At 46.8% G+C, this 21,861-nt stretch overlaps 1 protein-coding gene across 1 annotated transcript; it reads right to left on the reverse strand.

The window, feature by feature from the left end:
* Nucleotides 1-9,155: 9,155 nt before the first annotated feature.
* LOC141021768 (uncharacterized) lies at nt 9,156-9,614 on the reverse strand. The gene has a single exon (XM_073497622.1). The coding sequence runs from the start codon at nt 9,612-9,614 to the stop codon at nt 9,156-9,158; it is 459 nt and encodes a 152-aa protein (XP_073353723.1).
* Between the last annotated feature and the right edge of the window lie 12,247 nt (nt 9,615-21,861).

Here is a 21,861-nt window from a genome sequence, read left to right on the forward strand (position 1 = left end):
GCCTCGACGCCGCACACCCTCCTAGGAAGGTAATGAAGTTTTATTCTTTCTATGCTCAAGTATCCGTCTTTTAACAAGGGATCTGATTCTTTCGTCCCCTTCCTCGCAGGGCTGGCTCGATAAGGCCGTGCAGATCAATAGTCCGGCCCCGTAGGCCGAAGACCCCAGGTCGGCCCTACTAGAGGAAATGCTGACCGTGGCGCCGTGCAAGGCGCTAGAGAAGAAAGAGAAGGGGAAGAAGAAGGAGGCGAGGGAGGCCAAAGAAGGCCTTCGTTCAAGAGATCATCCGGACACGAAGTACGGAGAAACACAAGCTCCCTCCTCCCACGTGGGGGAGGGGGAGCAGGAAGAGGATGGGGAGGAGAGCGACTCCTCCCGCACAAGAAATATGGCAGCATCGGAAGAAGCCGAGGAGGAACAACCTCCTCATGCCCAGAGGCAGCAGCGCAAGGCCGAGTTGGTGCTGCTAGATGACCGCTTGGATTCCACCGAGGAGTCTGCAACGCCCAAAGAGGTTCCCCAAAGGGACCTCAGGGAGAACCCCCTGCCCAAAGGTATGAATCCAAAGACTCCCCGGGCATTTGTTTTATTAGTTTGTTAGTGACCGCATGCATCCCTTTCATGCTGCAGCCCGCCGCGCGATTTCCTCACTGACCAGGTGTCAGAGGGGAACTCTCTGCCCGTCGAGCTGGCGAAGAGTGGGACTGAATCGTGCTCCACGCCCCCTATAGTCCTAGGAGACATTGGAGAGGTGCTGTCTCGAAAGATCCCTCCCGGTCTGGGCACGAGGGGGGGGGGGGTGGTGACGACGTCATGGCCGAGGTTAACACCTCGATCACCGAAGACTAGGATGGGGGGATCCCTCCTGGTGAACAAAGAGGGAGAGATCGATCAATCCAAGCCCTCACCAAAGACGGTCCAGGAGCCCCCGAGGCCCCCGGAGTTGTCCAACCCGCCCTCCACCGAAGGGGGAACTAGGGCCCTGCCTCCAGCGTCGAACTCTGGGGATCGGGTTGCGGCTGGGTGGCCGGACGTGATGGAGGAGGCTTTGAATAGCTCCTCCGTGATTGAAGAACACCGCGCCCTGATGGGCATGGTTTTACAAAGTATTTGGTCCGTTAACAGCGAGTTGAAGGAAGCATTTGGTGGCCTCCTGACGGGCTTTGAGGTAAGCAATGTAATATTCTTTCCATGAAATGAAAGTTTTTGTTTTTAAGTAAGGTTTATGCAATCCTCGTACATATAGCAGCCCCGAGCCCCGTATGAGTTTGAAAAGATTCAAGCGGGGATCAAAAGGTCGGAGAATGCTTGTGATAATCAAGGCTTGAATGTAGCCCCCAAGTCTTTGTCAGGTTTCGAAAAAACTTGGCGGAGGATCAAAAATCGCGAATTGGGAGCCTGAATGATATAAGCGTTTTGTTTGTAGGCCTCGTCTTCGGTAGCAGCTGCCAATGCTGTAGAGCTGGCTGAAATGGATTAGAAGCTCAAGATCTCCGATGAGGAGCTTGACATTGTCAACAAGCGGTTTGTCGAAGAACAAGGTTAGTCCACTGTATACTTCGGAGCTCGGATTTCCTTGATAGGCAGAGTATTTGGGATGATCTCTAAGCAATAACTACTTGATTATGACTGCAGTTGTCACCGCGGAGGTTGAGAACCTTAAGGCTGAGCTAGAAAAGGCCAAGCAGGAAATTGCTGAACAAAAGGCGGCGGCCAAGCAAGCGGCCGCCAATCTCTCGGTGGTGAAGACAATAAGCGACAAGCATGAGGCGAGAGTGGCCGAAGTGCAACAGGAGCTCAAGGATGCTGTCACTAAATGTGAGGGCCTTGAGGAACAGAAGAAAGACCGGTCCACCGAGCTGACCTCATTGATGTCGGAGGTCAAGGAGGCGCAGACAGAAGCGCAAAGCTATAAGCAGGAACTCCGCCAAGTCAGGCTTATCGTGGATGGTAAGTGTTCACACCAGATTTTGGCACGGTCAAGAACTTAATTAATATGACCCCAAATGGAGAAGTGATCTACATGAAAAAGTTTCGTATTGTCGATATGAACATCTTTGAAGTTTGGGCCATCACCATCCGATCTCATCTCGAAGGCCGAAGTTGTGTTCGAAATACTGAGATTTAATATTTAGAGCACTATTCGGCTGACTACGCCCCCAAATCTACCTCGTATGGAAAAACTATCTACAGGGCTGTCTTCGTCTCGTCGAAACAATCGATTTTGATATAAAAACCGTTCTAATCCGAGTTCGTATTCAAAAGTTAGAGCCATCGGAATGCAGCTCTGTCATGAGGCAGAAAATGGCGCGACCCACCAGACACCGTGTCTGATGGGTAGCGCGAATGATAGCCTGCTTTGCGCGAGCGATTTGACCATCAAAATGAGCTCTGATCGAAAAACGTTCAACATGAAAGTTATTCGTCTCGTCGAAGCGGTCAAGATTGCTTTTGGACTCGTTTCCATCCAAAGTCGTTTACCACCACAAAAAAGACCCACAAGGTGCAGCCAGTTTAAACCGAACAGTTTTGGAAGGTTCGGACAAAACCAATCCGAATTTGACTAGGGTTTTGGATGTGAATCCAAGCCTTTTACTTGCACGGGAAGTCTAGCCGCCTCTTATATATCTAAGGGGTGACGTCCGATTGAACAACACATAATCGACAAAATAATCTAACACTTTTTATCTTTTATCTTTTCTCCTTAACCCAAGTTCTTCTTCTTCCTCGTTCTTCGTATGTTTTTCTTGTTGCAGGGCGGCGAACCTCGAGGCCCTAGGGGCGATCAGGTCGACCTAGGGCAGCCCATAGCCGCCGCGTGCCCTGACGGGGTCCCTCCCGGGCGTGTGGGGTTTCGGGTCCTCAAAAGCACCCGCCGGATTGCCTGCGTACCGCGCTTCCGGCCGGGTCTCCGTCGACGTGAGCTGCGGTGCATCACCCCCGGCGTTGAGGGTACACGGTGACGTGTTCATGTGCGAACACACTTTTTAGCGACTCCGCTGGGGATGAAGCTTTGAACGGTCTCCAGCCCGTTCTTGCTATGAAGAGATCGTCATCTAGGGTTTGCAATCTACAAAGGTAATATGAATACCCAATTCACTTATGTAGATGCAAATAATGCATATGTTGTTGCTAGATCGCTTAATGAGCATAATGTTTTGGCTAGCCCTAGTTTTATCAATTATGCATCTAATTATGCACAACAGCCGATTCAGAATAATCTTCATGCTTCAACTTCATATAATTTTAGCAACATGCAACATATGTATCCCAACTCCCATGCATCGGCAACCCCACAAATTTATATGCCGATGAACAACATGTTGAGTTCGGTTAATCAAGTTGAAACACCTCATATAGGAACTTTCGATAGTATGCAACAAAGTGTTTCACCTTTTTATTCATCGGCAAATAATTTGCAGTATGTTAATCCAAACGTGCTGGTGGATAGGGGAATTGGCCATGCTACTACTAGTTATTCGACCAATTACCCTCAAACATCATATGCTACACCTCATGCTACTAATTTTCTGGCACCATACGCAACTGTTGATGTCCATAATTCGGCTCCGCACCTTCATGGTCATGGCCGAATAAGTGAAACTTCTACAGGACCACAAATGCCTTCACCTACTGCCGTGGCATATCATGTCCCCCCAACACAATTACAGAATTTCGGTGCCATCTCGTTACCAAAAGAGTCTAAAAGTGTCGGGGGGCAATTCTATCTAGATTGGGTCATTAAGAAAAATCTTACGTCTTTTTGGGACGAATGCAATGTTGTTCTACATGAATTAATAAAAGAGGGAAGGCCTATTAATTCTACTACAATCCAAGCTAGATTATGCCAAAAAGAGAAAGCCAGTGTGGATAGAATTGTCAAAAAAGGTGCTGATTCGGATAACAAAGTTAATTCGGCTATTGAAAAGACCGAATCAAATATTACGTATGCCGAATCTTTTCTGGAAGAACAGGACTTCAAGGTGTTGGGGAGCTATTTGAAAGAGGAACAACATATCGTTCAAGTAACACAACCATCATGCTCTCCCAACGTGTTTGAAAAGGTATGTCTAGCAAGTGATTTACCTATCTTCCAATTTCGTCGCAACTTTATTGTTGATGCTTCTATAAGAAAAATTCTCATAAGTAATTTTGAAAGACCAATGAAGAAGGGAAATTTACTTGTTAGCAATAAAACTGTTATAGAGCATATCGGTCAACCTATTGTGCCATTTATAAAGACCAATAGTGACCTATTATTGCAGCCGAAATTTTCCCCATTGCTTTATCAAAATTTCATATCTAATTGGGTAGCTTTGCTTGTTTCATACTTGGCTTGCACTTGGTCTCAATTGAGGCATGTTTGTTCTAACTATTTTCGTTTCAGAAAATTAAAGCCAAGGTCAAATTCTTTTGAGAAATTCGATAATAATATAATATCTTATCCAAATACATCGGAGATAGGGTGCAAAACAAAATGCATAGACGAATGGGGATATTCCCAATTAAGACCATTCGTTTGCTTAACTCCAAAGCCGTTTGCACACCAAGATCGGCTAGAAAATAAGAAGTATACGTTCAATTCAAGCATGTGTGATCAAATATTTGATTTGTTGCTGAAAAATAATTACATTAGAGTTCTTGATTACCATCTGAAGCCATCAATCCAAGGATGAATGTATTGCAAGTTGCATGATGCGTCCAAGCATAATTTTGAGGATTGCAACATGTTTCGTCAAATAGTTAAATCGGCAATTGATAAAGGATGATTAAAATTTGTTGAAACACCAAGGGATGACCAGTCTATTCTGATTGGTCCTAATGGAAAACAGTTTTTGAATCGGCTGCTTCAAGACGATTCCTTTAAAGATGAGAAGGTAAAAACTACAGGTGATGGGATCAAGCTTTCAAGTAAAGAAGTTGTTCAAGAGCACAATGAAAATATTCTTGAAGGCATGAGTTCTATCAAAGATACAATGAAGACGCCAATGACTGGGGGGCAACAAAGCAATCCAAAGATCGATGCAAGCAAAACAAAAGGAGAGAAAGGCCACAATAAGCACAAGCAAAAGAAATCCAAGGTCACTTTTGCACAGATATTAGATAAATATCAAAAGAAAAGTGAAGAGAATGGTGCATAACGACCGAGTAATGCAAAAGCATCAAGATCACCCCCTAGGCGCAAATCCAAGGATCGGTATTGGCAACAAGAGAATTTTATTGCAACGTGTCCATATTCTTATTTTTGGTTGCCAATGCCAATGCCGTGGATGCCTCCCTATGCTCATGTAGATCGATATTCATCATGGAACAGGTATGATACAATGGCACATTCTCCATCATATTTTAGACCATCTCACCATTATTATGCAGCTTCAAGAAAAGATCAACGTTCAGTGAGCTGTCATATGTTCAAGACCGTTTGAATAAGAAAGAGGCGGTCTGGAGCTCAAGAAAGAAGGAAGAGGTGATCAAACAAGTATATCGAGTTAAAAAAGATGGTCGCAAGAGTGCCAATTCAGATTTGATCCTAAAGGATAAAGAGCCAATTAAAGTGTTAACATTAGCTACTAAAGGCAATGAGATGAAGCAATCAATTGTCGAGAATCAAAGTGCCAAATCTGAAGAAAAGAAGTTGAAAGTGCACAAGGTAAAATAAGAATTGTCATTAGTTCAAACAAAATCACAGCCGGGGCGCTCACTCGGCTTATCGTATTGGCAAAAAAATAAATTACAAAAACTTAGTCCACAAGAGCTCGAAAAAAGAAACATGGCATGGGTTCCCAAAGGAAATAATCAAAACAAGAGTGATGTGCAAGGTTCCATTGCAAGAAGTGCGACAAAGGTAAAGAAGGAAAAGAGTGAAAATTATGAACGACCAAGCCGAAGGTTTCAACGTCTTCGGTGCACACATTATCCACATTCTCCAATTACGCCATTGATGCCGATGACATGGAATTCATCCTCAGGTATGACTAGTTACCCTCCATGGACTTATTTTGATCCATGGACGCACTATAATTTCTTACAACATGCAAGGATTTTACCTCATCACCATACATTCGATTAGCTGTATTTTGTTGCTAATCAAAGTGGCCGATATATAACAATCGCCCTAAGCAAAGACATGGACGATATATAATTATCGCCCTAAGCACATATAAATGGACGATGGAGTGTTGACATCGTCCTTAGAATAAACTCTGGGCAAATTATTTTTCGGCATCCAAGTTTTGCCGAAAAATAGGGGGGCATGTGTTCGCTACAGATTTTTGCACGGTCAAGAACTTAATTAATATTGCCTCAAATGGAGAATTGATCTACATGAAAAAGTTTTGTATTGTCGATATGAACATCTTTGAAGTTTGGGCCATCGCCATCCGATCTCATCTAGAAGGCCGAAGTTGTGTTCGGAATACTGAGATTTTATATTCAGAAAACTATTTGGCTGACTACGCCCCCAAGACTGCCTCGTATGAAAAAATGATCTACATGGATTGTCTGCATCTCGTCGAAATGATTGATTTTTATATACAATTCATTCTAATCCGAGTTCGTATGCAAAAGTTAGAGCCATCAGAATGCAGCTCTGTCAGGAGGCAGAAAATGGCGCGACCCTGTCTGATGGGTAGCGCGAATGATAGCCTGTTTTGCGCGAGCGATTTGACCATCAAGATTTCTTCTGATCAAAAAACGTTCAACAGGAAAGTTGTTCGTCTCGTCAAAATGGTCAAGATTGCTTTTGGACTCGTTTCCATCCGAAGTAGTTTACCACCACAAAAAAGACCCACAAGGTGCAGCCAGTTTAAACCGAACAGTTTTGGAAAGTTCGGACAAAACCAATCCGAATTTGACTAGGGTTTTGGACGTGAATCCAAGACTTTTCCTTGCACGGGAAGTCCAGCCGCCACTTATATACCTAAGGGGTGACGGCCAATTGAACAACACACAATCGACAAAATCATCTACCACTTTTTATCTTTTATCCTTTCTCCTTAACCCTAGTTCTTCTTCTTCCTTGTTCTTCGTCTGTTCTTCTTGTTGCAGGGTGGCAAACCTCGAGGCCCTAGGGGAGATCAGGTCGACCTAGGGCAGCCCATAGCCTCTGCGCGCCCTGACGGTGTCCCTCCCGGGTGTGTGGGGTTTCGGGTCCTCAAAAGCACCCGCCGGATTGCTTGCGTACCGCGCTTCCGGCCGGGTCTCCTTCGACGTGAGCTGCGGTGCATCACCCCCGGCATCGAGGGTACACGGTGATATGTTCGTGCCTGAACAGTAAGCCGTACTTACTGTAGTGTGCCTTTGATGGTAACAGATTTGCATTGCTTACACAAGTATGCCGTTCCCCAAACACTTTTGTGGATCTCCCGAAGAGCGCCTGTGACGCGGAGAAGTACTTAGCATCCCAAGCTATGTCGAGCAGAAGCTTTTTTGGGTGCAATTCTAAGCCCCCAAGCACCATCCCCTTCTCAACAACTAGAGGAAGCAGCTGATGGAGCTGCATCGGATGGTAGAGCCGGCCATGAAGGACTTGTATGTCCGGCTGTGGCCCTCAGAGCCGATACCGAGAAACTACTTTGGCCTAGTGCAGAAGCTGTGCGATGCTTCGCCCCGGATCGACGCGGTGAAGCACTCCGTCTGCATTGAGGGGGCCTGGATGGCTTTTGCGAGGACCATGGTGCACTGGCCGAAGATTAAGCCGGTCGAGATGGCCACCGGTCCTCCGCCTACTAAGAAGGAGAATAGGCACCCCGAGCAGTATTTCCCCATCGTGATGGACATTGCTCGGGCCGTAGAGGCCTAGTGTTCGAAAGATGTAATCCTTGAGTGATCGAATTATGTGTTAAATGACGATTGAACCATTTGATTTATAATGTGGTTGCTCTGTATGTTTTATCATACTCCGTCTGTTTTTGTTTACTTTGACTCCTATGCAGCCGTTTTTAATCTGAAAGTTACCAGTCATCGGCTTCAGCCCCCATGTAGATGCTACGAAGGGTGTTTCTTCCTCCGCACTGTGACCCTTAGCCGACGTCTCGGTGCCTGAAGGCAGTAGTGCGTGAGGGAAACAAGGCAATCAGACTATGCAGTTTTATTACTTTCACTTAGCCATAGGAGCTTGACTGTGGTGCCAGTAATTAGCCCCCACTGCTTTGTGATGTTCGGGAGAGCCGAGGTATATACCTTCATGACATGGTTTCTGCAAGGACAAAACCCTTCGAATAACACCAGGGGAATTGCCATCGATTCTTAGTTTGACACTTGTCATCGGATCACCGACCAGTTCTCGCTTATTATGAAAGTCAGTTTTCGGCTTTCTCCACTGAGGTACTTGACCGGGCTAGCCAGAAGTACAATCGCAGTGGTTCTCCCTTTACCTTATTAGCCGAACATGCTGAACGTAAGAGGGTAAGCACAGGAGCCGAGCAACTCAACTATTGACCCAAGACATAATTTGGAACCGATTCATATAATGCAATATCTGAGATGCCAAACACATAGAAAAATATAGTGTTGGACTTGATGCGACGAGTATTACAATCAAGCCCCCGGTCTATTAGCCGATTGCATCTCAGAGAAAATGTGTGCCGAACTAATTTATGGCGGCATCGAAGAGCATGATAAGAACAGGTGTGCAATATAAAGGATTATGAGCAGACAGTAAATGGTGGTCTTTATTTCCAATAAGCTCATGACGTCTAGCCGTGCAATTCGAATTGCCGAAGCAACGATTACACGTACTTTGTAAGAAAGAAAAAGTTTTACAAATGAAAGGTTTGCACAGGGCCTTGATGCGTGGGTTGATGCCCTTACTTTGCCCTGCTGAACATCTGCGTCTTTGCTTCTATGGGGAAGAATAATTTCTTGGAGGGGATGATGATCGGCCGATGGGCCCTTGAAAAATGGTCTAGAGAAGTCACCGTGCTGTTCGTGCTAAATGCCGGATATATCCTAAATGGTACCTGTTGATGTCCAAAGACGTGGGTGACCATATCTCGGTTGAGCCGAACACTTGGCTTTTGGTTTAATTGGGCCCCACAGCTGCCTATGGTATTTTGAGCGCAAAGTTGTGCTTACGGGGCACATACTGTGTGATTGGTGTGGGCCCACTGTGGGGGGCATGGAGCATAGGGAGGCTCCCTAAATGGAGACATCGCTCAGGCTCGTTTACTTGCCTCTCGTGCCTTGACAGCGGGCTGATATTTTGGACCCTCGATGCCGATGTGGACTTCGGCTACCAAGGCCGCTGTATGTTCCTTAGTCCGGAATGAACGCTCCGTATTGCCATTGACTGTGATGAAGCCCTTGGGTCTGGGCATCTTTATCTTTAGGTAGGCGTAATGGGGGATGGTGTTGAATCGAGCAAATGCCGTCCGGTCCAAGAGTGCGTGATAGCCGCTGTGAAAGGGGATGATGTCGAAGATCAATTCTTCGCTTCGGAAGTTGTCCGGCGAGCCGAACACTACTTCCAGGGTTAGGGTGCCCGAGCAGCGGGCTTCAACGCCTGGGATTACCCATTTAAAGGTGGTATTGCTGGGTTTGATCCTTGATGGGTCAATACCCATCTTCCGCACTGTATCAGAGTAAATCAGATCGAGGCTACTGCCTTCGTCCATGAGGACTCTAGTGAGGTGGTACCCATCGAAAATGAGGTCAAGGACCAGGGCCGCCGATCCTCCATGATGGATACTGGTCGGATTGTAACACCCCGCATGTAACTTGCCATATTTGTAACTCCGACTCTTGCCATTTTCGGCTATGTGATATGTTTTTTCCCTCCGTTGTCGGGTTTTGTCTTTCGTTTTGTATTTTGTCATGTCATGCATTTTCATATCATGTCATCATGTGCATTGCATTGCATACGTGTTCGTCTCATGCATCCGAGCATTTTCCCCGTTGTCCGTTTTCCAATCCGGCGCTCCTATCTCCTCCGGTGCACCCCTCTGGCTTTCTTTCGTGTGCGTGTGTCAAACTTTCTCGGAATGGACCGAGGCTTGTTAAGTGGTCTTAATATACCACACGGAGACTACCGGTCAAGTTTCGTTCCATTCGGAGGTCGTTTGGTACTCCAACTGTTAACCGGGCATCCGCAAAGTCCATTTGAGTGTCCAGCTAAAACCCCCTCCAAAACCAGCCCAAAGCCCACCAAACTCTCTTCCATGCTCTAGGTCGTTCGATCACGATCGTGTGGGCGAAAACCGCACCTCATTTGGAGTCTCCTAGCTCCCTCTACCTATTTATATGTGGGCATCCCGAAAAACGAAACTGCAGACGAACCCTAGATTTTTCCCTCCGCGCGCCGCCGGACGTGTCCGCCTCCGGCCGGACGCGTCAACTCCGCCCGCCGCCGCCACGTGTCGCGCTGCCGCCGCCGCCGCCGAGGCCCGCCGGCCCACCCGCGGCCCTCCCGGCCCGCACCGCGCCGCCCCGCCGCCTCCGCCGCCCCCGCCGGTTCCCTTCGCCGCCGCCGCCGTGGGACGTCGCCCGCCGGGCCACGCTTCGCCGATGTTCGCCGACTCCGGCCGCCGCCTCCACGCCGGCTCCGGCGAGCCGCCGCGGGCGACCCCGCCGGCCTCCTCCTCCTCCTCCCACGAGCGCCCGCCGCCGCCGCCTCCTTCCGTCTCCTCCGGCCGCCGCCGGCGAGGCCGAGGACGAGCCCGAGCCCGAGCTCCTCGAGCTCCTGTAGCTTCCCGATCCAGATCTCGGTAGAGTTGACTTTCTCGCGACCTCAAAATCTTCCAAGTCCCTAAATTTTCTCAGCAAGTGCTTCTGTTCCCGATGCGATAACTTTGTGCATGTAGCTCCGGTTCACGCGTATAATATGTCAAATTGTTCGTCTCGTGATGCTCTTCATTTTGTTCAATTGCACCATGTTCATTAGAGGTCATCATGATGCCAAATCTCCGTTGGAAGAGGGCTAGTTGCTGTTATTCTCTGGTTCTTAGCAGAACTTGGAGATTTGTCATTTTTGTATCATTTAATCTGTGCATCTTTTGATCATGAGCTCTACATGTGTTTTGAAGTATGCCATGCCATCTTTCCAGTGGTGTAGTCCATGTATTTTTTTCATCTTTGTGGTGACTAGCACAAGCATGCAAAGTAGGTCCCGTAATATTTCTGATTTCAGGGACTTAGTGTTTTCTCCAAGTCCTCGTCTGCTGTAACTTTGTTACCATGTAAACTTGCTGCTACAGAGAGATCCATGCATATTTTGGAGATGTTCAGTAAGGATGTTTTGTGGCTATAGTTGTAATGGATCCATTCCTGCAATTGTTTGAAATTTTAGAGTACCATAGCATGATTCAATCTTGCTCTACTTTTGCTATAAAATATTTCTGGCAGATTCTTAACATGATATGCATTTTTGCCAAGCTTATTGTAGTTGATCCATACATGCTATGCAATTGTTCTTGCCATGGATAGCTTCATAAACATTCCATCTTGCTGTATGTATGCTTGGTTTGTCTTGTATGGATCTGTAGTGAGTGCATCAAGCTCACAAAGAGGCCTACATATTAATATTTCTGCCATGCTCTGTTTTCTGCTAAGTCTGGAACCTGATAACGAAACTTGCTATGTTTACATGCTTTCCATCATATCTTCTTGTCCTTTTTGGCTTATGGTCAGTAAGGGACTTTTGTCATGTGCATTTAGTAGAACACTACCATGCTTTGTTTTGCTATGTTAAGTTTCTGTAGCATGTTAATTTCGTGCTCTGAACATTGCTACCTGATGCTGTTTTCTGCCATGTCCAGTTTTTCACCAAGTCTGTGAACCTATAATCTTTTGCACTTTTGCCATGCTTGTTTGAGCTTGATATGTTGTGAACTAGCCGTAGCTCAGTGTTCATCGTTTGTCAAACATCTCCTGTAGATTACTGCCATGTGCTTTGTTGCTATGTTGGGGTGCTGTAGCCTTGTTGCTTGTTGCATTTTAGGTGCTATCTTGCTAATTATCGCAGATTCGTGTCATTCTTGTTTTGCTTGCCATTTGCAAACCGTGCATCCGATTCCGGTGATCTTTATATCGATCTCGACCGAAATCATCTCATCTTTCCAGTGGCATGCTTGGTTTGCCAAGTTACTGCCATGTTCATCATTTTCCTTCCGGAGCACGCATACGCATCGCATATCATATCTTGCATATCATACATGTCTTGCATCATGTTGCTTGTGCATTTCTCGTTGTTGATTGTGGTTCCGTTTGTTTGTGTTCTTGTCTTGGGTAGAGCCGGGAGACGAGTTCGTGAACGAGGAACCTGTCGAGTACGCTTACGAGGATCAAGCTTTCGACAACTCTAAGAATCTTGCAGGCAAGATGACCACCCCTCGAAATCACTTCTATCTTTGCTATGCTAGTTGTTCGCTCTATTACCATGCTCGCTACCTATCACTTGCTATATCATGTCTCCCATTTTAGCCATGTCAGCCCTAACCATCCTTTCCTAGCAAACCGTTGTTTGACTATGTTACCGCTTTTGCTCAGCCCCTCTTATAGCGTTGCTAGTTGCAGGTGAAGTTGAAGTTTGTTCCATGTCGGAACATGGATATGTTGGGATATCACAATATCTCTTATTTAATTAATGCATATATATATTTTGGTAAAGGGTGGAAGGCTCGGCCTTATGCCTAGTGTTTTGTTCCACTCTTGCCGCCCTAGTTACTGTTATACCGGGATTATGTTCCTTGAGTTTGCGTTCCTTACACGGTCGGGTGATTTATGGGACCCCCTTGACAGTCCGCCTTGAATAAAACTCCTCCAGCAAGGCCCAACCTTGGTTTTACCATTTGCGACCTATACCTTTTCCCCCGGGTTTTCTAGAGCCCGAGGGTCATCTTTATTTTAAACCCCCGGGCCAGTGCTCCTCTGAGTATTGGTCCAAACTGTCAGTCGCCGGTGGCCACCAGGGGCAACTCTGAACTGGCCTATCGGAAGCTTGGACAATCCGGTGTGCCCTGAGAACGAGATATGTGCAGCTCCTATCGGGATTTGTCGGCACATCCGGGCGGCTTTGCTGGTCTTGTTTTACCATTGTCGAGATGTCTTGTAAACCGGGATTCCGAGACTGATCGGGTCTTTCCGGGAGAAGGTTTATCCTTCGTTGACCGTGAGAGCTTATGATGGGCTAAGTTGGGACACCCCTGCAGGGTATTATCTTTCGAAAGCCGTGCCCACGGTTATGAGGCAGATGGGAATTTGTTAATGTCCGGTTGTAGATAACTTGTCACTTGACCCAAATTAAATACACCAAGTGCGTGTGTAGCCGTGATGGTCTCTTCTCGGCGGAGTCCGGGAAGTGAACACGGTCTGTGTTATGTTTGACGTAAGTAGGTGTTCAGGACCTCTTCTTGGTCATTGCTAGATGACGTCCGTTCCGTTGCTTCTCTTCTCGCTCTCATTTGCGCAAGTTAGCCACCATATATGCTTTTGCCGCTGCAGCTCCACCTCTTTGCACCTCCTTGTCCTATAAGCTTAAATAGTCTTGATCTCGCGGGTGTGAGATTGCTGAGTCCCCGTGACTCACAGATTCTACCAAAACAGTTGCAGGTGCCGACGATGCCAGTGCAGATGATGGCGTCGATCTCAAGTGGGAGTTCGATGAGGAACATGGTCGTTACTATGTGTCTTTTCCGGATGATCAGTAGTGGAGCCCAGTTGGGACGATCGGGGATCTAGCATTTGGGGTTGTCTTATTTTCATCTGGATTTTGACCGTAGTCGGTCTATATGATTGTATTTTGGATGATGTATGAATGATATTTATGTATTGTGTGAAGTGGCGATTGTAAGCCAACTCTTTATCCCATTCTTGTTCATTACATGGGATTGTGTGAAGATGACCCTTCTTGCGACAAAACCACTATGCGGTTATGCCTCTAAGTCGTGCCTCGACACGTGGGAGATATAGCCGCATCGTGGGCGTTACAAGTTGGTATCAGAGCCATCCCCGATTTAGGAGCCCCCTGCTTAATCGAATCGCTGGCGTTGTTGAGTCTAGAATAAAAATGTTTTGAGTCTTAGGATTATATATATCGGAGAGTAGGATTCTTTTTACTCCTCAGTCCCTTCGTCGCTCTGGTGAGGTCTCCTGACGTAGAAGTTTTGACTACTCTCTCCTCTAAATTCACTAAATTTTTTTTAGGATCACGCGGGTATCTTGGAATCGTTCCGATGGATTTGTGACGAGAACATTGTTCTTGGTGCCTCCTGTCATTTAGGGGTTGTGGCAGTGTCCCGGGGAGTTGAGCTCCGAGGTGTTATCGTCACAATTTTATCGTTGCAGTTCTGGAATACCTAAGTTTCGCCAACATCGAAATCTCTTTTATGCAGTTGTTGGTGAGATCACCTCGACGCCACCCAGTACTGGGGCGGGAGTTCGGGAGTATTGCCATAACTTGTATAACGGATGTTTTTCGAAGGTTGAGGTAAACGATTTCCGAAGATTTCTTGGTTATGTGTTGACGGATGGATACAGCTGGATCTAGGGATTGCTAGTTTGGGTGATATATATTTGTGTCCCCTGTATCCCCTACACCAGATTGCATAACCAGAAAGTTTCGGGAGTTTTTAAGTGGGAATTCAAGTAGCCTTAGGATTTCTTTCCGACAGATGCATGATATGAGATTGGGGTTCGACGTCTAGTGGTCCGCCTGTATACGGTTGATTTTACAGTGGTCTCATTGTGTCTTAAAGAGTCCATGGCTTTGCCGACTCGGGGACGCTTCGTATGTCATGTGCACAGCGTTGTACATGATGGTGCTGTACGATTGAGCCCGTGTGGGCCCCACCACGAAAACTTCGGACGAAATATCTATCATATGTTTGTTCCGGCTTATTCTGCAAGCCAATACTTGTTTTATTTTGTATTGTGGTATTCGAGTTGCTTCGAATTCATTTGTTCATTCCATATCTTTTTCAAGTGGCTTCTCAACTTATGGAAGTGTGATGATTTACCACGGAATTCATTCGTTCATCTTCGTTTGAATGTTTATTGTGAAGACTATATGTTGCAATTTCTATTCGTTGATTCTACTTATCTTTTGTCTATCGAGATGCTAACGGATGTCACCCTCTTCAGGATGGCTCCGCCAACGCGTCAGAATCCGGATCACAATGAAGGGAGTCAAGTGAACCCTCCGCCACCACCTCCACCTCCGGAGGCATGGCAAGCAATCATGGCAGCCACCAACGCCAATGCTCAGATGATTCTTCAACTCTTGCAAGAACGTACTCAAGGGCAAGGCAATCAAGGCAATCAAGGTCAAGGCAACAATCAGTTCCACTTTGCCACTCTCAACCAGTTTCTCGCAAATCAGACCAAGTCTTTCAGCTACTGTGCCGAGGCCACAGATGTCGATGATTGGCTCATGGACATCAACAAGCATTTTGAATGTAGCAATGTCAGGCCTGAGGACTTTGTCAAGTTCGCTTCTTTCCAGCTCAAGGACCAAGCTGCTGATTGGTATCAACAATACAAAGATTCCAGAGGAGGTCGTGTGATTACTTGGACTGACTTCTGTCGGGACTTCAAAGCGCACCACATTCCACAAAGTGTTGTTGAGAGCAAGCGTGAGGAGTTCCGCAATCTCAAGCAAGGAAACATGTCTGTGTATCAATACAACATTCAGTTTCAGAAACTTGCTCGCTTCGCTAAACAAGACGTTCCTGATGAGAAGAGTATGATCTATCACTTCAGAGGTGGCCTTAAAGAGGATCTGCAGTTAGCTCTTGTTCTTGTTGAGCCTACTCAGTTTGATCAATTCTACAATATGGCACTGAAGCAAGAGGCTGCTCAGCTCAAGTGTGAGGCTTCTAAGAAAAGAGTCAGGGATGCAGTTCAGTCTTCTTCTTCCTCACTTGTGACAGCTAAGCAACAGAAGTTCTGGTTGCCTCCTCCTCCTCCGTTTCGTCAGCCTTACCAGCAGAAGAACAAAGGTGGCCATGGTTCTTCCAATTCTTCCAACTCTGGCTATCAGAACAAGTCTCAGAATCAAGCTCCAAAGTCCAATGCTCCTTATCACCGTCCACTCTCTGAGGTGACTTGCAACAAATGTCAGCAGAAAGGTCACTATGCTAACAAGTGCTTCAAACAGAGGCATCTTCCTCCTCCTCCTCCTGTCAGATCTTCCAGCAATGCAGTGGTCAAGCATAATCCAAAGTTTGCAAAGGTGAACATGATGAATGCAGCTCAAGCGGAGGAATCTACTGATGTGATAATGGGTAATCTTCCTGTTAATGATATTCCTGCAAAAGTTCTTTTTGATACTGGTGCATCTCTTTCTTTCATATCAAGACCTTTTGCATCCAAGCATGAATTGCATTTCCAAGGATTGCCTAGGCCGTTAGCAGTTGTCTCTCCGGGCAAATGCATGAATGCAAGTTCCATGGTTCCGAATGTTTCCATCAAGATAGGCGACTACAAATTTCAGTCTTCTCCAATTGTTCTTGGTGACTCGGATATTGATCTTATTCTCGGGATGGACTGGCTTTCTAAGCACAGGGCTCAACTTGATTGTGCTGCCAGGGAAATTCAATTGACACACTCGTCTGAGGATGTGATTGTTTTTGCCGCTCGTGATGAAACCATTTGGTTTTACTCTCTCAACGAGAAGGGCGAATTGGATGCCATCTCTCAAATTCCAGTCGTTTGCGAGTATCAAGATGTCTTTCCAGAAGAGCTTCCGGGTATGCCTCCTCATCGGCCAGTTGAGTTCGTTATCGAACTAGAGCCTGGCACTGTACCCGTTTGCAAGCGCCCATACAAGCTTGGACCCAACGAGCTGAAGGAATTGAAGAAGCAGCTCGATGAACAAGAACGTCTGGGTTTGATCAGACCGAGTTCTTCTCCATGGGGTTGTGGTGTTCTTTTTGTCAAGAAGAAGGATGGCACGGACCGACTTTGCGTCGACTACCGTCCATTGAACAAGAAGACAATCAAGAACAAGTACCCACTTCCCAACATCAATGAGCTATTTGAGCAACTCAAAGGCGCTAAAGTATTCTCGAAGCTTGACCTTCGTATGGGTTATCATCAGATTCGCATTCGTGAAGAAGATATTCCCAAGACAGCATTCAGAACAAGCTTTGGTTCTTATGAATATACTGTCGTGTCTTTCGGCCTAGTCAATGCTCCTCCGGTGTTCTCTCGGATGATGAATTTCATCTTCAACCCCTATACCAATGAATTCGTTCTGGTGTATCTCGATGATATCTTGGTCTTCTCCAAGAATAAGCAGGATCATGCCAAACATTTGCGATTGGTGCTCGACAAGCTCAGAGAGTATCAATTCTATGCGAAGTTCTCCAAATGTGAGTTTTGGCTCGATGAAGTTCTTTTCCTTGGTCACATCATCTCTGCCAAGGGTATCGCTGTTAACCCCAAGAAGGTGTCCGCAGTTCTGGATTGGGAACCTCCTCAAAATGTCAAGCAGCTTCGAAGTTTTCTGGGTCTTGCAAGCTATTGCCGAAGATTCGTTGAGAATTTCTCCAAGATTGCAAAACCTCTTTCCAACCTCCTACAGAAGCATGTGAAGTATGTCTGGTCTCCTGAGTGTGACGTTGCTTTCAACACTCTAAAAGAGAAACTAGTCACAGCTCCTGTCTTGACTCCGCCGGATGAATCCAAGCCGTATGAAGTTTTCTGTGATGCTTCTCTCCAAGGTCTCGGTGCTGTGTTAATGCAAGAGAAGAAAGTTGTGGCCTATACCTCTCGGCAGTTGAAGCCCAACGAGAAGAACTACCCCACTCACGATCTTGAGTTGGCGGCAGTTGTCCATGCATTGATTACGTGGAGACATCTCTTGTTGGGGAGACAAGTGGACATTTTCACTGATCACAAGAGTCTCAAGTATATCTTCACTCAGCCCAACCTCAACCTCAGGCAGACTCGATGGGTCGAAATGATTCAAGAGTACAATCCGAGTATTGAATATACTCCAGGCAAAGCAAATGTCATTGCAGATGCTTTAAGCAGGAAAGCTTATTGCAATAGCTTAATTCTCAAGCCTTTCCAGCCTGATCTTTGTGAAGCTTTCCGCAAGCTGAATCTCCAAGTTGTTCCTCAAGGCGTTCTTGCCAACCTCATTGTATCTCCTACTTTGGAAGATCAAATTCGTGAGGCACAACTCCTTGATGCCATGGTGAAGAAGGTGAAACGTGGTATCGACAAGGGTCTTTCCAAATACAAGTGCTATCGCATTGATGACAGAGCCACTTTGTTCTTCGAGGACCGGATTGTGATTCCGAAAGGTGATCTAAGGAAAGTCATAATGAACGAGGCGCACAATTCTCTCCTTTCCATTCATCCTGGAAGTACGAAGATGTATTATGACCTCAAGCAGTCGTATTGGTGGACTCGAATGAAGCGAGAAATCGCTCAATTCGTGAATGAATGTGATGTCTGCCGAAGAGTGAAAGCAGAACACCAACGACCAGCTGGTCTCCTCCAACCTCTTGCTATCCCAGAGTGGAAGTTTGATCATATCGAGATGGACTTCGTGACTGGATTTCCAAAGTCCAAGCGCGGAAATGACGCTATCTTCGTTGTCATCGACAAGCTCTCTAAAGTGGCTCATTTCCTTCCAATCAAAGAATCCATCACAGCGGCTCAGCTGGCAGAGCTCTACACCTCCAGAATTGTCTCCTTGCACGGCATTCCTCTATTGATTTCTTCTGATCGTGGAAGCATCTTCACCTCTAAGTTCTGGGACTCCTTCCAGAAGGCCATGGGCACAAACATTCGCTTCAGCACAGCGTTTCACCCTCCAACTAGTGGCCAAGTCGAGCGAGTCAATCAAATTCTTGAAGATATGCTCAGGGCTTGTGTCATTTCCCTTGGCATGAAATGGGAAGATTGTCTTCCTTATGCTGAATTCTCCTACAACAACAGCTTCCAAGCGAGTTCGGGCAAGGCCCCATTCGAGATTCTCTATGGCAGGAAGTGCCGTACCCCTCTTAATTGGTCAGAGACTGGTGAACGCCAACTTCTTGGCAATGACTTAATCACTGAAGCTGAAGAAATGTGTAAAGTCATCCGTGATAATCTCAAAGCCGCGCAATCGCGCCAGAAGAGTTACTATGACAGTAAGCACCGTGTTTAGGCTTCCGAGATCGGAGACCATGTCTACCTCCGCGTCTCTCCAATGAAAGGCACTCGTCGCTTCGGTATCAAAGGGAAGCTTGCCCCTAGATACGTGGGTCCTTTCAAGATCATTGGCAAAAGAGGCGACCTCGCCTATCAACTTGAGCTTCCTTCCAACTTCGCGAACGTGCACGATGTGTTCCACGTGTCACAGCTCCGCAAGTGCTTCAAGACGCCTGAGCGCACTATCGACTTCGAAGAGATTGATCTCCAAGAAGATTTGTCTTATCATGAGCACCCAGTTGCTATTCTCGAAGAAACTGAGCGCAAGACTCGCAACAAGTCTATCAAATTCCTGAAAGTGAAGTGGTCGCACCATTCCGACCGCGAAGCCACCTGGGAACGCGAGGACCATCTCCGTTCCGAATATCCGGAGTTCTTTCAGTCCTAGATCTCGGGACGAGATCCTCTCGTAGTGGTGGAGTGTTGTAACACCCCGCATGTAACTTGCCATATTTGTAACTCCGACTCTTGCCATTTTCGGCTATGTGATATGTTTTTTCCCTCCGTTGTCAGGTTTTGTCTTTCGTTTTGTATTTTGTCATGTCATGCATTTTCATATCATGTTATCATGTGCATTGCATTTGCATACGTGTTCGTCTCATGCATCCGAGCATTTTCCCCGTTGTCCGTTTTCCAATCCGGCGCTCCTATCTCCTCCGGTGCACCCCTCTTGCTTGCTTTCGTGTGTGTGTGTCAAACTTTCTCGGAATGGACCGAGGATTGTCAAGTGGTCTTAATATACCACCCGGAGACTACCGGTCAAGTTTCGTTCCATTCGGAGGTCGTTTGGTACTCCAACGGTTAACCGGGCATCCGCAAAGTCCATTTGAGTGTCCAGCTAAAACCCCCTCCAAAACCAGCCCAAAGCCCACCAAACTCTCTTCCATGCTCTAGGTCGTTCGATCACGATCGTGTGGGCGAAAACCGCACCTCATTTGGAGTCTCCTAGCTCCCTCTACCTATTTATATGTGGACATCCCGAAAAACGAAACTGCAAACGAACTCTAGATTTTTCCCTCCGCGCGCCGCCGGACGTGTCCGCCTCCGGCCGGACGCGTCCACTCTGCCCGCCGCCGCCACGTGTCGCGCTGCTGCCGCCGCCGCCGAGGCCCGCCGGCCCACCCGCGGCCCTCCCGGCCCGCACCGCGCAGCCCCGCCGCCTCCGCCGCCCGCCGCCGGTTCCCTTCGCCGCCGCCGTCGCGGGACGCCGCAAGCTGGGCCCCACTTCGCCGCCGTCCGCCGACTCTGGCCGCCGCCTCCACGCCGGCTCCGGCGAGCCGCCGCGGGCGACCCCGCCGGCCTCCTCCTCCTCCCACGAGCGCCCGCCGCCGCCGCCTCCTTCCCTCTCCTCCGGCCGCCGCCGGCGAGGCCGAGGACGAGCCCGAGCCCGAGCTCCTCGAGCTCCTGTAGCTTCCCGATCCAGATCTCGGTAGAGTTGACTTTCTCGCGACCTCAAAATCTTCCAAGTCCCTAAATTTTCTCAGCAAGTGCTCCTGTTCCCGATGCGATAACGTTGTGCATGTCGCTCCGATTCGCGCGTATAATATGTCAAATTGTTTGTCTCGTGATGCTCTCCATTTTGTGCAATTGCACCATGTTCATTAGAGGTCATCTTGATGCCCAAATCTTCGTTCGAAGAGGGCTAGTTGCTGTTATTCTCTGGTTCTTAGCAGAACTTGGAGATTTGTCATTTTTGTATCATTTAATCTGTGCATCTTTTGAGCATGAGCTCTACATGTGTTTTGAAGTCTGCCATGCCATCTTTCCAGTGGTGTAGTCCATGTATTTTTTTGATCTTTGTGGTGACTAGCACAAGCATGCAAAGTAGGTCCCGTAATATTTCTGATTTCAGGGACACTGTTTTCTCCAAGTCCTCGTCTCCTGTAACTTTGTTACCATGTAAACTTGATGCTACAGAGAGATCCATGCATATTTTGGAGATGTTCAGTAAGGCTGTTTTGTAGCTATAGTTGTAATTGATCCATTCCTGCAATTGTTTGAAATTTTAGAGTACCATAGCATGACTCAATCTTGCTCTACTTTTGCTATAAAATATTTCTGGCAGATTCTTAACATGATATGCATTTTTGCCAAGCTTATTGTAGTTGATCCATATATGCTATGCAATTGTTCTTGCCATGGATAGCTTCATAAACATTCCATCTTGCTGTAGGTATGCTTGGTTTGTCTTGCATTGCTCCGTAGTGAGTGCATCAAGCTCAGAAAGAGGCCTACATATTAATATTTCTGCCATGCTCTGTTTTCTGCTAAGTCTGAAACCTGATAACGAAACTTGCTATGTTTACATGCTTGCCATCATATCTTCTGGTCCCTTTTGGCTTATGGTCAGTAAGGGACTTTTGTCTTGTGCATTTATTAGAACACTACCGTGCTTTGTATTGCTATGTTAAGTTTCTGTAGCATGTTGATTTTGTGCTCTGAACATTGCTACCTGATGCTGTTTTCTGCCATGTCCAGTTTTTCACCAAGTCTGTGAACCTATAATCTTTTGCACTTTTGCCATGCTTGTTTGAGCTTGATATGTTGTGAACTAGCCGTAGCTCAGAGTTCATCTTTTGTCAAGCATCGCCTGTAGATTACTGCCATGTGCTTTGCTGCTATGTTGGGGTGCTGTAGCCTTGTTGCTTGTTGCATTTTAGGTGCTATCCTGCTGTTTATCGCAGATTCGTGTCATTCTTGTTTTGCTTGCCATTTGCAAAC

This window comes from Aegilops tauschii, chromosome 4 (assembly GCF_002575655.3).
Source record: "Aegilops tauschii subsp. strangulata cultivar AL8/78 chromosome 4, Aet v6.0, whole genome shotgun sequence".
Classification (NCBI taxonomy): domain Eukaryota; kingdom Viridiplantae; phylum Streptophyta; class Magnoliopsida; order Poales; family Poaceae; genus Aegilops; species Aegilops tauschii.

Excerpts from the sequence above, each read along its gene's own strand:
- LOC141021768 (XM_073497622.1), bottom strand. The coding sequence starts at position 9,614 with ATGGACGAAGGCAGTAGCCTCGATCTGATTTACTCTGATACAGTGCGG.